This window comes from Tursiops truncatus, chromosome 16 (assembly GCF_011762595.2).
Source record: "Tursiops truncatus isolate mTurTru1 chromosome 16, mTurTru1.mat.Y, whole genome shotgun sequence".
NCBI classification, from domain to species: Eukaryota; Metazoa; Chordata; class Mammalia; order Artiodactyla; family Delphinidae; genus Tursiops; species Tursiops truncatus.
This window is the reverse complement of record NC_047049.1, coordinates 75241722-75256643: the sequence shown is the minus strand read 5'-3', so window position 1 is coordinate 75256643 and position 14922 is coordinate 75241722. Positions and strand designations below refer to the sequence as shown.

At 39.0% G+C, this 14922-nt stretch overlaps 1 protein-coding gene across 1 annotated transcript in view; it reads left to right on the top strand.

Annotated features, from left to right (window-relative positions):
- RYR2 (ryanodine receptor 2) overlaps window positions 1-14171 on the top strand; it is a 510050-nt gene extending 495879 nt beyond the window's left edge. The window contains exons 103-105 of the mRNA XM_073793696.1: window positions 1614-1714; window positions 2578-2629; window positions 12719-14171. Coding sequence (XP_073649797.1) covers window positions 1614-1714; window positions 2578-2629; window positions 12719-12814 — 249 coding nt within the window. The 3' untranslated portion in view covers window positions 12815-14171. The remainder of the gene's footprint in view (window positions 1-1613; window positions 1715-2577; window positions 2630-12718) is intronic.
- Window positions 14172-14922: the final 751 nt, after the last annotated feature.

The following is a 14922-nucleotide window of genomic DNA, read 5'->3' as shown; positions in this document are numbered from 1 at the left end:
GACGTGCCCCACCATGCCCATCACCAGGGGTACCATTCACATTGGATTCTGTGAAAACGTCACCGCCTGACATTCTATATACCAAGGCTCTGATCTCAGGGAATTTGATATGCAGATTTTTTTCTTGGAAGCATAACTGGTTCGGGATGAAGCATTACTTTCTAGTAAAGGGGCTGGAGAAGAAGGCCAGCTAATTAAGAGCCTAATCATGCATTTGAGAGATTTACAGTGTGACTGACAGGCTGGGAAGCAAGAAAAGCGTTTTAACCGGGGCAGTGAGGTGATCAGATTTCACATTTTAAAAAGATAACTATGGATTAAAATAGGGGGAGTGAGCTCGACACTGGCACACCCAGGGACAGGGAAGCAGCTGTCAGCATTTTCTAGGCAGGAGATGATGAGGCTTTTGCTAGAGACGTGCCACTGAGGATGCAGGAGGCAGTACTTTGGCATGAAAAGAACTTGGTGATTGGCCAGATGCAGAGGATGAAGCGTTTGGAGCAAGCGGGGATGTTGTTGAGGTTCCGTCCAGCATGAGCCTCTAGAGAGAAGCCTGGTGGCTCAGTTACACACAGAGTGACCGAGAGCGGTAACAAAGAGGAAGGGCGGTTTCCTGGGGAAAGCTGTTACGTGGGAACCTGTTTAGTTAAGAGACACTGAATGGTGTACAAGACTGGACTGCTGAATGGAGGCTTTCTGCTGTCAGCAGCTGTTGATCAGTAAGGCAGGGAGAATTATAAATTACCTTAATCATCTTGATTCTAGGCTCTCGCATCTAGGGCATCATAAACATGCCTCTAACGGTATGAAACAGCTTCTAATTTGCAGGGAAGATGGGCATCTGGAGCCACATGAGGACAATAACTATTGAATTCATTTGAGTTGATACACAGGAGATGCTAATGATAAAACGGAAGGCCTGCTTCTCCCTGGGTTTTGGGTACCAGGCCTGCAGATGGCAGACCTAGCGGGTGAAGAGAGATGGATGGGATGGGAGGGAAGCGGAGAGAGCAGCGGTCCTGTTTCTAGAGTGGACTGCCATCCCAGTACATGTATATTGGTTGTGTGCCTAGCATGATGCCTGGCATGTGGCGGACCTTCTCTGAATCGTTGATTCAACACCTCACGGCTTGGTATTTGGTTTGGTCCTCCCCAGATGGAAGGAATTTGTGCCTCCCCCGCTCCACCAGCTTGGTCATCAGACTTGGCTAGGATAGATACCGAGTTTGTGGTTTCAGCTGAGGACACATTCAGTCCTACCTAGATAACTTGAGCCAGTGTAATGAACAAGAGTGATCACCGAGCCTGGGCGTGTTCACTTTTAGGCTGGAGAAAAGAAGAAGACATTGCTTTGCTTTTCGGCCATCATCATCTTGTTCTCTTCTTTCTGCCTCTGTTACTTCCTGCTGTTGGTTCCTATGTCATTTAAACCCCACGGCAAGATGTAGTGGTGGCAACAGTTAAATTGATGCTCAGGTGCTTGGCACAGTCTTCTGGGATGATCTTTTACGTAGACCGAATAAGCCAAGTAGCTGCCCCTGAGTGGTGAGCTGTGTTTTCCTTTTGTTTTGCTTTCTGAACTCTGACCTTTGCATACTGCCTTTGTCTTCTAGACCAAGTGCTTCATCTGTGGGATAGGCAATGATTACTTCGACACCGTGCCCCATGGCTTTGAAACCCACACGTTACAGGAACACAACTTGGCCAATTACCTGTGAGTGTGCCTCACGCAGACTCCCCTACCTCTCCTGATACCCAGGCATCCCCCACCTCAGGAAGCTGGAGAAACAGGACAGAGAGCACCTCTCGGAGGGAAAGACCCACAGCTAGTGGTTCTTTGGACTTAGGAAATGAAGTTGCAGCCCTCCACGTGAACAGTACCTTCTAGAACATGAAATGAAAAGGTGGCCAGGATGAGAATATGTACCAAGCCTCTGAGAGAGCTTGGGCCGTGTTTTCCATTTCGAGCAGGAATGCTCCAGCTGCTCCCTAGAGATATGTGAATCTTCACGTTTCTTTACTGAAGAACCACAGACCTCGTTAGGCACCTTGAGACTAGCCAAAACAGTACTTCAGTCCAATATTATTTCTTAATCCGTTTCTAACCTGATTTTACTATCTAACAGAAAAGATATAGAAAAAAAAGATATAGAGTAGCATTGTAGCAATTAAAAAAAAGTGGGTTTTGGAATTCACAAGTGTGCAATATTAGACAAGTTATTGAACCTTTTTAATTATTGGTTTATCCAAATGAGGATTTCAATTCCTGCTCCATGAGTGAATGTGGAAACAGTTGCAGGCAGGGTCTGGCACTGAGCCTGATATAAAGCAGCTCCCAAGAGGTATAACTTAATCTGTGAACACATTATAGCTCCTTTGAAAAAAATATTTTAAAAGCTGATTAAGCTTTTGGTCCCCATGGCATTTTTTTTTTTTTTTTTTTATTTTGGCCCTGCAGTTTGACCCACTTATTTTCTCTGCCATGAAGAGTTATTAGTCCATGGCAGGATCAGAAGTATCTGTTTATGCTGATATTTCCATACAATCCGTTTCTGATTACTCTCTCTGTATCTGTAGGTTTTTTCTGATGTATCTCATAAACAAAGATGAAACAGAGCACACAGGACAGGTAGGTAAAGAGTGACCATACGTCATCTAAAAGAAATGATGATAAAAGAATCTCTGCATTTTGGAATGTGTACATTAAACATTAACTAACTAACTTTGGAATTACTTTCAGATATTAGTCATGGTATCTTAGTATAACATTCCTGTTATCCTGGATGTGTATGCAAAGATTGCTGTAGTAGAAAAAGTAAAATTAGAATTGCACATTTATTAGCTGAAAATGCTGAGTTTGGGTTTTGATAATTATAATATACTTGATTGCTTAATCAGATAGCAGATGATTTCAAATGAACTTCATTCAATAGTATTACAGTCATTTAAAAATAATTGCATATCCTGGGACAAGATGGCAGAGTAGAAGGACCCTGAGCTCACCTCCTCTCAGGAGCACACCAAAATCACAACTGAATGCTAAACAACCATTGGTTAAAAATAAAGACTAGAACCTACCAAAAAAGATATTCTACATCCAAAGACAAAGAAGAAACCACAATGAGACAGTATAAGGGGTGCACTTGCAATATAATTAAATCCTATACCCACCCCAGATGGGTGACCCACACACTGGAGAATAATTATATTGCAGAACTTCTCCCACAGCAGTGAGAATTCTGAGCCCTATATCATGCTCCCCAGCCTTGGGGTCTGGCATCAGGAGGAGGACCCCCCCACCCCCACCCCAGAGCACTTGACTTTGAAGCCAGCAGGACTTGAGTGCAGGAGCTCCAAAGAACTGTGCAAAACAGAGATGCCACTCTTGGAGGGCACACACAAGGTCTTTGTGCCCCAGGACCCAGGGCAAGAGCAGTGACTTCATAGGAGCCTGGGCCAGACTTACCTGCTGGTCTTGGAGAGTCTCCTGGGGAAGCAGGTGTGGCTCACTATGGGGACAAGGACACCGGTGGATTCACTGGTCTGAGCTCTCCCAGAGGCCGCCATTTTGGCACCAAGACCTGGCTCCACCCAACACCCAAACCACCAAAAGGGTGAGAACGCAGACCCACCCATCAGCAGACAGGCTGTCTAAAGGCTTCCTGAGTCCACAGCCACCTCTAGACATGCCCCTTACCTGGCCAGCCCACCAGAGGGCCAAGACCCAGCTCCATCCACCAGTGGGGAGGCACCAGTTCCTCCCACCAGGAAGCCTGCACAAGCCTCACCCACTAGGGGGCAGACACCAGAAGGAAGAAAACTACAATCGCCTCCACACTGTGGAACTGAGTCTGCAAACACAGGTCAGAAACTACCCTGATGAGAGGGTAATGAGAGGGGAGTGTACTGCTGGGACACATAAGACATCCCCTACAGAGGGCCACTTCTCCAAGGTCAAGAGACATAACTGACCTTCCACATACATAGAAATGCAAATAGGAATTCAGACAAATGAGATGGCAGAGGAATACGTTCCAGACAAAGGAACAAGATAAAACCCCAGAAGAACAACTAAGGGAGATGGGCAACCTACCTGAGAAAGAGTTAAGAGCAATGATCATAAAGATGCAAGAACTCAGGAAAAGAATGGATGCACAGAGTGAGAAGGAACAGGAGGTTTTTAACAAAGAGTTAGAAAATATAAATAACAACCAAACAACTGAACAATACAATAAGTGAAATGAAAAATACAGTAGAAGGAACTGATAGCATAATAAATGAGGCAGAAGAATGGATAAGTGAGCTGGAAGATAGAGTGGTGGAAATCACTGTTTCAAAACTGAATAAAGAATGAAAAAAAATGAGGACAGTTTAAGCAGCCTCTGGGACAATGGCAAAGGGACCAACATTCACATTATAGGGGTCCCAGAAGGGAGAGAGAGAGAAAGGGCCTGAGAAGATATTTGAAGAGATAATAGCTGAAAAATTCCCTACCATGGGAAAGGAAACAGTCACCTAAGTCCAAGAAATATAGAGTCTCAGGCAGGATTAACCCCAGGGGGAACACACCAAGACACACAATAATAAAACTGACAAAAATTAAAGAAAAATATTAAAAGCCACAATGGGAAAGCAACAAATAATATACAAAGGATTCCCCATAATACTATCAGTTAATTTCTCAGCAGAAACTCTGCAGGCCAGAAGGGAGTGGCATAATATATTTAAAGTGATGAAAGGGAAAAACCTACAACCATGAATGCTCTACACAGCAAGGCTCTCATGCAGAGTTGATGGAGAAATCAAAAGCTTTACAGACAAGCAAAAGTTAAGAGAATTCAGCACCACCAAATCAGCTTTATAGCAAGTGCTAAAGGAACTTCTCTAGGCAGAAAGGAAAAGGCAACAAGTAGAAAAAAAATTACAAAATGGGAAAGTTCACCTGTAAGGCAAACATACAGTAAAGGTAGGAGATCCTTCATACACAAATAGGATAACTAAACCAGTAATCGTGAGAGGAGAGTACAAATGTAGGATATTTGAAATGCATTTGAAATTAGGAGAGCAGCAACTTAAAACAATCAAGTATATATATAGACTGCTATATCAAAACCTCATGGTAACCACAAATCAAAAATCTATAATTGATATACACACATAAAAAAAGGAATTCAAACACAACACTAAAGATGGTCATCAAATCACAAGACAGGAGAACACAATAGGAAAGGGAGAAAAGACCAACAAAAGCAAATCCAAAACAATTAACAAAATGGCACTAAAAATATACATATTGATAATTTCCATAAATGTAAATGGATTAAATGCTCCAACCAAAGGACACAGACTGGGTGAATGGATACAAAAACAGGACCCGTATAAATTCTGTGTACAAGAGACCCACTTCAGATCTAGGGACACATACAGACTGAAAGTGAGGGGATGGAAAAAGGTATTCCATGTAAATGGAAATCAAGAGTAGCAATATTCAGATTAGACAAAATAGAGTTTAAAATAAAGACTGCTATGAAACACAAAGAGTGACACAAAATAGTAATCAAGGGAATAAATCCAAGAAGATACAACCATTGTAAATACATATGCACCCAACATAGGAGCACCTCAATGTAGAAGGAAATGTTAACAGACATAAAAGGAGTAATTGACAGTAGCACAATATTAATGGGTGATTTTAACACCCCACTTACATCAATGGACAGATCATCCAGACAGAAAATCAATAAGGAAACACAGGCCTTAAATGACACATAAGACCAGATGGACTTCATTGATATTTATAGAGCATTCCATCCGAAAGCAGCAGAATACACATTCTTTACAAGTGCACATGTAACATTCTCTAGGATAGATCTCATGCTGGGCTAAAAAGCAAGCCTCAGTAAATGTAAGAAAACTGAAATCATATCAAGCATCCTTTGTGACCACAATGCTATGAGATTAGAAATCAATTATAGGAATAAAACTGTAAAACACACACAAACACATGGAGGCTAAGCAATATGTTACTAAACAACCAATGGATCACTGAAGAAATCAGAGGAAATTTTAAAAAAATACCTAGAAACAAATGGCAACGAAAACTTGACAACCCAAAAACTATGGGATGCAGCAAAAGCAGTTCCAAGAAGGAAGTTTATAGCAATACAGTCTAACCTCAGGAAACAAGAAAACTCTCAAACATCCTAACCTTACACCTAAAGCAACCAGAGAAAGAAGAACAAACAAAACCCAAATTTAGTAGGACAGAAATCAAGATCAGAGCAGAAATAAATGAAATAGACACAAAGGAAACAATAGCAAAGATCAATGAAACTAAAAGCTGGTTCTCTGAGAAGATAAAACTGATAAACCTTTACCCAGATTCATCAAGAAAAAAAGGGAGAGACCTCAAATCAGAGGTCAGAATGGACACCACAGAAATACAAAGGATCATAAGAGACTAGTACAAGCAACTATATGCCAATAAAAGGGAGAACCGGGAAGAAATGGACAAATTCTTAGAAAGGTACAACATTGCACCAGCAAGAAACAGAACATATGAACAGATCAGTCACAAGTAGTGATATTGAAACTATGCTACCACCAACCGATGGATCACTGAAGAAATCAAAGGGGAAATTAAAAAATACCTAGAGACAAATGACAATGAAAACTCGAGGTTCCAAAACCTATGGGATGCAGCAAAAACAGTTCTAAGAGAGACGTGTATAGCCATGTAAACTTTATAGTTACAGCCATATAGGCTCAAGAACCAAAAAAAAACTCAAACAACCCAACCTTACACCTAACTCAACTCGAGAAAGAACAAACAAACCTCAAAGTTAGTAGAAGGAAAACAATCATAAAGATCAGAGCAGAAATAAATGAAATAGAGATGAAGGAAACAATAGAAAAGATCAATGAAACTAAAAGCTGGTTCCTTGAAAAGATAAACAAAACTGAATAAATCTTTAGCCAGATTCATCAAGAAAAAAAGGGAGGGCACCCAAATCAATAAAACTGGAAATGAAAAGGGAGATGTTACGTAGGAAACCACAGGAACACAAGGGACCATAAGAGACTAATACAAGAACTATATGCTAATAAATGGACAACCTAGAAGAAATGGACAACTTCTTAGAAAGGTACAAGGAATAAACAGAGATAGGAACAGACCAATTACAAGTACTAGAATTGAACCTGTGATTTAAAAACTCCCAAAAAACAAAAGTCCAGGACCAGATGGCTTCACAGCAGAATTCTACCAAACATTTAGAGAAGAGTTAACACCTATACTGAAACTAATCCAAAAAACTGCAGAGGAAGAAACAGTTTCAAACTCATTCTATGAGGCCACCATCACCCTGATACCAAAACCAGACAAAGATACCACAAAAAAAATTACAGGCCAATGTTACTGATGAACATAGACACGGAAATCCTCAACAAAACACTAGTAAACCAAATCCAACAATACATTAAAAGGATCATACACCATGATTGAGTGGGATTTATCCCAGGGATGTAAGGGTTTTTCAATATTCCCAAATCAATCAGTGTAATACACCATATTAACAAATTAAAGGATAGAGACCATATGATCATCTCAATAGATGCAGAAAAAGCTTTTAATAAAAGTCAACATCGACTTATGACAAAAACTCTGCAGAAAGTAGGCATAGAGGGAACCTACCTCAACATAATAAAGCCCACATATGACACATCCACAGCTAACATCACACTCAATGGTGAAAACCTAAAAGCATTTACTCTAAGGTCAGGAACACGACAAGGATGTCCACTGTCACCCCTTTTACTCCATGTTGTTTTGGAAGTCCTAACCCCAGCAATCAGAGAAGAAAAAGCAATAAAAGGAATTCAAATTGGAAAAAAAGTAAAACTGTCACTGTTTGTAAATGATGTGATATACTACACATAAAAAATCCTAATGATGCTACCAGAAAACTACTAGAGTTCATCAAGGAATTCAGTAAAGTTGCAGGATACAAAATTAACACACAGAAATCTGTTGCATTTCTACACACTAACAACAAATAATCAGAAAGAGAAATTAGGAAACAATCCCATTACCTAAATGTCCATTGACAAAGGAATGGGTAAAGAAGATGTGGTACATACATACAGTGGAATATTACTCAGCCATAAAAAAGAATGGAATAATGCTATTTGCAGCAACATGCACGGACCTAGAGATTGTCATACTGAGTGAAGTAAGACAGCGAAAGACAAATGTCATATGATATCGCATATATATGTGGAATCTAAGAAAATGGGTCAAACGAACTTATTTACAAAACAGAAATAGAGTCACAGATGTAAAAAACAAATTTATGGTTACCGGGGGGAAAGGGAGAGGGATAAATTGGGAGATTGGGATTGACATGTACACACTACTATATGTAAAATAGATAATCAACAAGGACTTACTGTATAGCACAGGGAACTCTACTCAATACTCTGTAGTGACCTATATGGGAAAAGAATCTAAAAAAGAATGGATATATGTATATGTATAATTGATTCACTTGAGGAAACACAATATTGTAAATCAACTACACTCTAATAAAAAGTTAAAAATAAAAGAATTTCATAAGGACAAAAACACACAAAGGAAACAATCCCATTTACCATCGCATCAAAAAGAATAAAATACCTAGGAATAAACCTACCTAAGGAGACAAAGACCTGTACTTCGAAAACTATAAGATGCTGATGAAAGAAACCAAGATGACACAAAATGATGGAAAAATATACCATGTTCTTGGGTTGGAAGAATCAATATTGTCAGAATGAATAAACCAAGCGTCCCTAGTGGTGCAGTGGTTAGGAGTCCACCTGCCAGCACAGGGGACATGGGTTTGAGCCCTGGTCCAGGAAGATCCCACATACCGCAATGCAACTAGGCCCGTGCACCACAACTACTGAGCCTGTGCTCTGGAGCCTGCGAGCCACAACTACTTAAGCCAGTGCGCCTAGAGCCTGTGCTCTGCAACAGGAGAGACCACCGCAATAAGAGGCTCATGCGCCACAATGAAGAGCAGCCCCTGCTCACCGCAACTAGAGAAAGCCTGCGTGAATCAATGAAGACCCAGCACAGCCAAAAATAAATAAATTTTTTGAAAAATGAATAAACTACCCAAGGCAATCTAGAGATTCAGTGTAATCCTTATCAAATTACCAATGGCATTTTCAAAGAACTAGAACAAAATTATTTTTAATTTGTATGCAGACACAAAAGACCCCAAATAGTCAAAGCACTCTTGAGAAAGAAAGATGGAACTGGAGGAATCAGGCTCCCTGACTTCAGTCTACACTACAAAGCTACAGTAATCAAGACAGTACTGGCACAAAAACAGAAATATAGATCAATGGAACAGGACAGAAAGCCCAGAGATAAACCCACACACCTATGGTCAACTAATCGATGATTAAGGAGGCAAGAATATGCAATGGAGAAAAGACAGTCTCTTCAACAAGTGGTGCTGGGAAAACTGGACAGCTACATGTAAAAGAATGAAATTAGAACACTACCTAACACCATACGCAAAAATAAACTGAAAATAGATTAAAGACCTAATTGTAAGGCCGGATACTATGCAATTCCTAGAGGAAAACAGAGGCAGAACACTCTTTGACATAAATCACAGCAAGATCTTTTTAGATAACACCTCCTAGAGTAATGAAAATAAAAACAAAAATAAACAAATGGGACCTAATTAAATTTAAAAGCTTTTTCACAGCAAAGGAAACCATAAACAAAATGAAAAGGCAACCCTCAGAATGGGAGAAAATATTTGTAACCGACAAGGGATTAATCTCCAAAATATACAAACAGCTCATGCAGCTCAATATCAATAAAACAAACAACCCAATCAAAAAATGGGTGGAAGACCTAAATAGACATTTCTCCAAAGACATACAGATGGCCTAGAGGCACATGAAAAGATGCTCAACATCACTAATTATTAGAGAAATGCAAATCAAAACTACAGTGAGGTATCATCTCACAACGGTCAGAATGGCCATAATCAAAAAACTCTATAAACAATAAATGCTGGAGAGGATGTAGAGAAAAGGGGACCCTCCTACACTGTTGGTGCGAATGTTAATTGGTACAGCCACTATGGAGAATGGTATGGAGGTCCATCAAAAAACTAAAAATTGAACTACCATATGACCCAGCAATCCCACTACTGGGCATATACCCTGAGAAAACCATAATTCAAAAAGATACATGCACCCCAATATTCATTGCAGCACTATTTACAATAGCCAGGACATGGAAGCAACCTAAATGTCCATCAGCAGAGGAATGGATAAAGATGTGGAACATATATACAATGGAATATTACTCAGCCATAAAAAGGAACGAAATAGTGCCATTTGCAGAGACGTGGACAAACCTAGAGACTGTCGTACAGAGTGAAGTAAATCAGAGAAAGAAAAAATATCATGGAATATCACTTATACATGGAATCTAGAAAAATGGTACAGATGAACTTATTTGCAAAGCAGAAATAGAGACACAGATGTAGGGAACAAACTTATGGATATCAAGGGGGAAGGGGGGTGGGATGAACTGAGATTAGGATTGACACATATACACTACTACGTATATAATAGATAACTAATGAGAACCTACTATGTAACACAGGGAACTCTACTCTATGCTCCATGGTGACCTAAATGGGAAGGAAATCTAAAAAAGAGGGGAATTATTTCATTTATATATATATATATATAAATTCACTTTTCTGTACAGCAGAAACTAACACAACATTGTAAACCAATTATATACTCCAATAACAATTTAAAAAAAAAAGAAATCCCAGAAATAAACCAAAGCACCTTTGGTCAATTAGTTTACAACAAAGGAGGTACAATATACAATGGAGAAAAGATGGTCTCTTCAATAAGTGGTGCTGGGAAAACTGGACAGCTACATGTAAAAGAATGAAATTAGAACACTCCCTAACACCACACACGAAAATAAACTCAAAATGGATTAAAGACCTAAATGTAAGCCTGGATACTGTGTAACTCCTAGAAGAAAACATAGGCAGAACACTCTTTGCCATAAATCACAGCAGTATCTTTTTGGATCTATCTCCTAGTGTAATGGAAATAAAAACCAAAATAAACAAGTGGGACCTAACAACTTAACATCTTTTGAATAGCAAAGGAAGCCATAAACAAAATGGAAAGAAAACCTACGGACTGGGAGTAAATACTTGCAAATGATGCAACTGACAAAGGATATACAAAATATATCCAAAATATACAAACAGCTCCTACACCTTAATATCAAAAAAACCACCAACCCAATCAAAAATGGGCAGAAGACCTAAATAGGCGTTTCTCTAAAGAAGACATACAGATAGCCAAAAAGCACATGAAAAGATGCTCAGCATTGCTAATTATTAGAGAACTGTAAATCAAAACTACAGTGAGGTATCACTTCACACCGGTCAGAATGGCTGTCATCAAGAAGTCTACAAATAATAAATACTGAGAGGGTGTGGAGAAAAAGAAACCCTCCTACACTGTTGGTGGGATTGTAAATGGGTACAGCCACTATGGAGAACAGTATGGAGGTTCCTTAAAATACTAACAATAGAGCTACCATATGATCCTGCAATTCCACTCCTGGGTATATATCTGGAGAAAACCATTAATTTGAAAAGATATGTACCCCAATGTTTACTACAGCACTATTTACAATAGCCAAGACATTGAAACAACCTAAATGTCCACTGACAAATGAGTGGATACAGAAGATGTGATACACACACACACACACACACACACACAATGGAATATTACTTGGGCATAAAAAATTATGAAATAATGCTTTTTGCAGCAACATGAATGGACCTAGAGATTATGATACTAAGTTAAGTAAGTCAGACAAAGACAAAAGTCATACGATATTTCTTGTATGTGGAACCAAAAATAAAATGATACAAATAAATTTATATACAAAACAGAAATAGAGCCATAGACATAGAAAACATCTATGGTTACCAAAGAGGAAAGGAGTGGAAGGGATAAATTAGGAGTTTGTGATTAACATATACACACTACTATATATAAAATAGATAGCAACAAATACCTACTGTATAGCACAGGGAACTATTCTCAATATTCTGTAATAACCTGTAAGTGAAAATAATCTGAGAAAAAAATATATGTATGTGTATAACTGAATCACTTAGCTGTACACCTGAAACTAACAAAACTGTAAATCAACTATACTTCAATTTTAAAAATTAAAATAAATAAATAATTGCATATTAAATGTTTAAGGTTCTGCCCGATCTATTTGAAATTCTCCCTCCACAAATTCACCTGCCATTGTTAATAGTTTGAATTTGAATGGTACAATTAAACAGAAACAATAGTTTTAAGGAACCCTCAAAATCATATATCACAAATAGGTTTTTATCATTATTATATTACAGTCAGGATGAAGATTGATTATTTATTAGTAGAAATAAATAAGACCTGGTATAATTAGGAACTATCTAAATGAATTTGGGATTATAACTATGTGTAATACACCATTGTACGTATGTGACATATATATATATATGTATGTAAAATAACAAATTTGAGTCTCTTTCTATCTTATATTTTGTGGTAACACAGAGATCCTAGGGAAAGACATGTTCTTAACACATTGCCTTTACTTTTACAGGAATCTTATGTTTGGAAGATGTATCAAGAAAGGTGCTGGGAATTTTTCCCCGCTGGGGATTGTTTCCGGAAACAGTACGAAGACCAGCTAAATTAATCTCAGTCCCAGATCACCTCCGAAAACACACACACACACACACACACACACACACGCTCTCTCTGTCTTTGTCTCTGTTCTTCTGTTTCTAGACTCTCTCTCTCTCTCTGTTCCCTTGGAAACATCTGCTGATTTTCTGAATTGCCAGCATTATATGCTTTCTTGGAGCAGTGAAGCTGTGTTTCTCAAGACTTGACTGTGCTTTTTCCCCCACCTAGTGTATTTTCTTTGAGAATAATGACTGAAGAATAATCTAAATTCATACAAGGACAAAATAGGAACTTTGGAAAGAAAACCATTCTGGAGACTCTCAATTGTTACACACACAGATTTCCTTCTGAGACTCCTGGAAATCAGCTTGCACTATGGGGCTTTCACAGAGAAGCGTGGCAGCCACACTCATCCGGCCTCTTTATTTCACCATCCAGAAAGGAACTCTCTAATGGTCACAGAGCACTGTAGCACTTACCAGATTGCCGTGGACACCAGTTACGAAGGGAAATAGTGCCTTACTATATGTGGGTTGAGCTATGCAGAAGATATGTGCATGAAAAAACATCTTTATTTTCCTTATGTCGACTTTTTTTCTTAGTTAGATTGATTTTTGTGAGGGTTTTTTTTTTTTCTTTCATGCTTTTCTTTGGTGGGGGAGGGTAAGAAAAGCAGTTTGCGTGCACCTTTTAAAAAAGACGGGTGGCCTGTCTCAGGATGAGAGGAGGTTCTTCTCATTCATCCAGATTCCCATTTCCCCTCCCCCTGTGCTCTTATTCTGGTAATGCTCTGATGCAATATTGCAACTTTATGAAATCTTTGTATGAAAACAAAAAGACTGCAAAAAATATACTTTCAAAAGAAATAATTCATTGCATGTTTATTATGCAAGTTTAAACGAACCAAGAAAACCTTCAGAAGCAAGTTGATCCACGTGAAAGAACTTTCATGATAATTATATCCATAGTAATAAAGTGTCGTGGGCTTAATTGTATATTTGGAGCCAGTGTCATCCACCAACAATGTGATACATTATGAACTTGACAGTAGTTTTGGGTTTTTCTCTTTCTTTCGGCCACCTGTGATCAGTTGTGGATTAAGGACTTCTTGTCGGGCCATTTTTTTAATATCAAAGCTGAAGCAATATCCATTCAGGGATTTCATCAGTTGCATCAAAAAACACGGATAATAATATATCAGTCACTCCATTTTGAGTCCTTTTAAATGTAATGCGAATCTTTACAAATAAAAAAGAGATTCAGAATGGAAGCAAGGTCATTTTGCAAATATTGGAGCTCTTTTATTACAAGGTCTGCTTGTTAATTTTAGAATTGTAAAACTGCTCTGATTAAACTATTTAACTTTCTCACCCTCTTTCTCCATTTCACTTATAACTGGGATGCATCAGAAAGCCTTGAGCTTGTAAGTTGTGTGTGTCTAGCGCAATCCAAACACTACCTTAAGGCCTGTCATACGTCCCTGCAGCTAGCAAGTTTTCTGCTTTTATGATTACGGACCCTCAGAGCTGTGGAGCATTTTGAATCACCTAGCTCCACCCCTGTCATTTCCTTGTCTTGGGGTCATCCAGATCTCTTGGAAACCACCAATAACAGAAAAATCAGTCTCCCGAATCATTTTAATTTTTAATCAGCTTTCATTTTAAGAACTCTTCCTTATTCAGGGCAAATTCATTTCCATGCAACAATAGGGATTCATTTTCTGTCTTAATCTGGAAGAGGACTGGCACACCAGTAAGTGATATATGAAACGTTCCAATGCTAATTGAACAGGTACTGTGTACCAAGGGCAGTGCTGGGTATCTACTGTCATTTTTCAGCCCATTGGCACATCACAGCTGTGGTACTTAGATTTTGCATTTGTCTTGAAAAACTTTGCCCTTCTTCCTTTCTAGGTTCTTTGGCAGGTTAAATGGACATAAGACAGGTTCACAGGAGAAAAACAATTTTTTTATGTACGTGAGCCCCACAAAGACATGAGAGGCTCCCAACAGTGAGGCAACTGAGGCTTATGTGCCATCCTGAGCTCCGTAGAAGAGAGTGGGGTCTGGGCCTTCAAAGGGAAGGAAGACAATTCACAGGACGGTGGCAAGAGCAAAT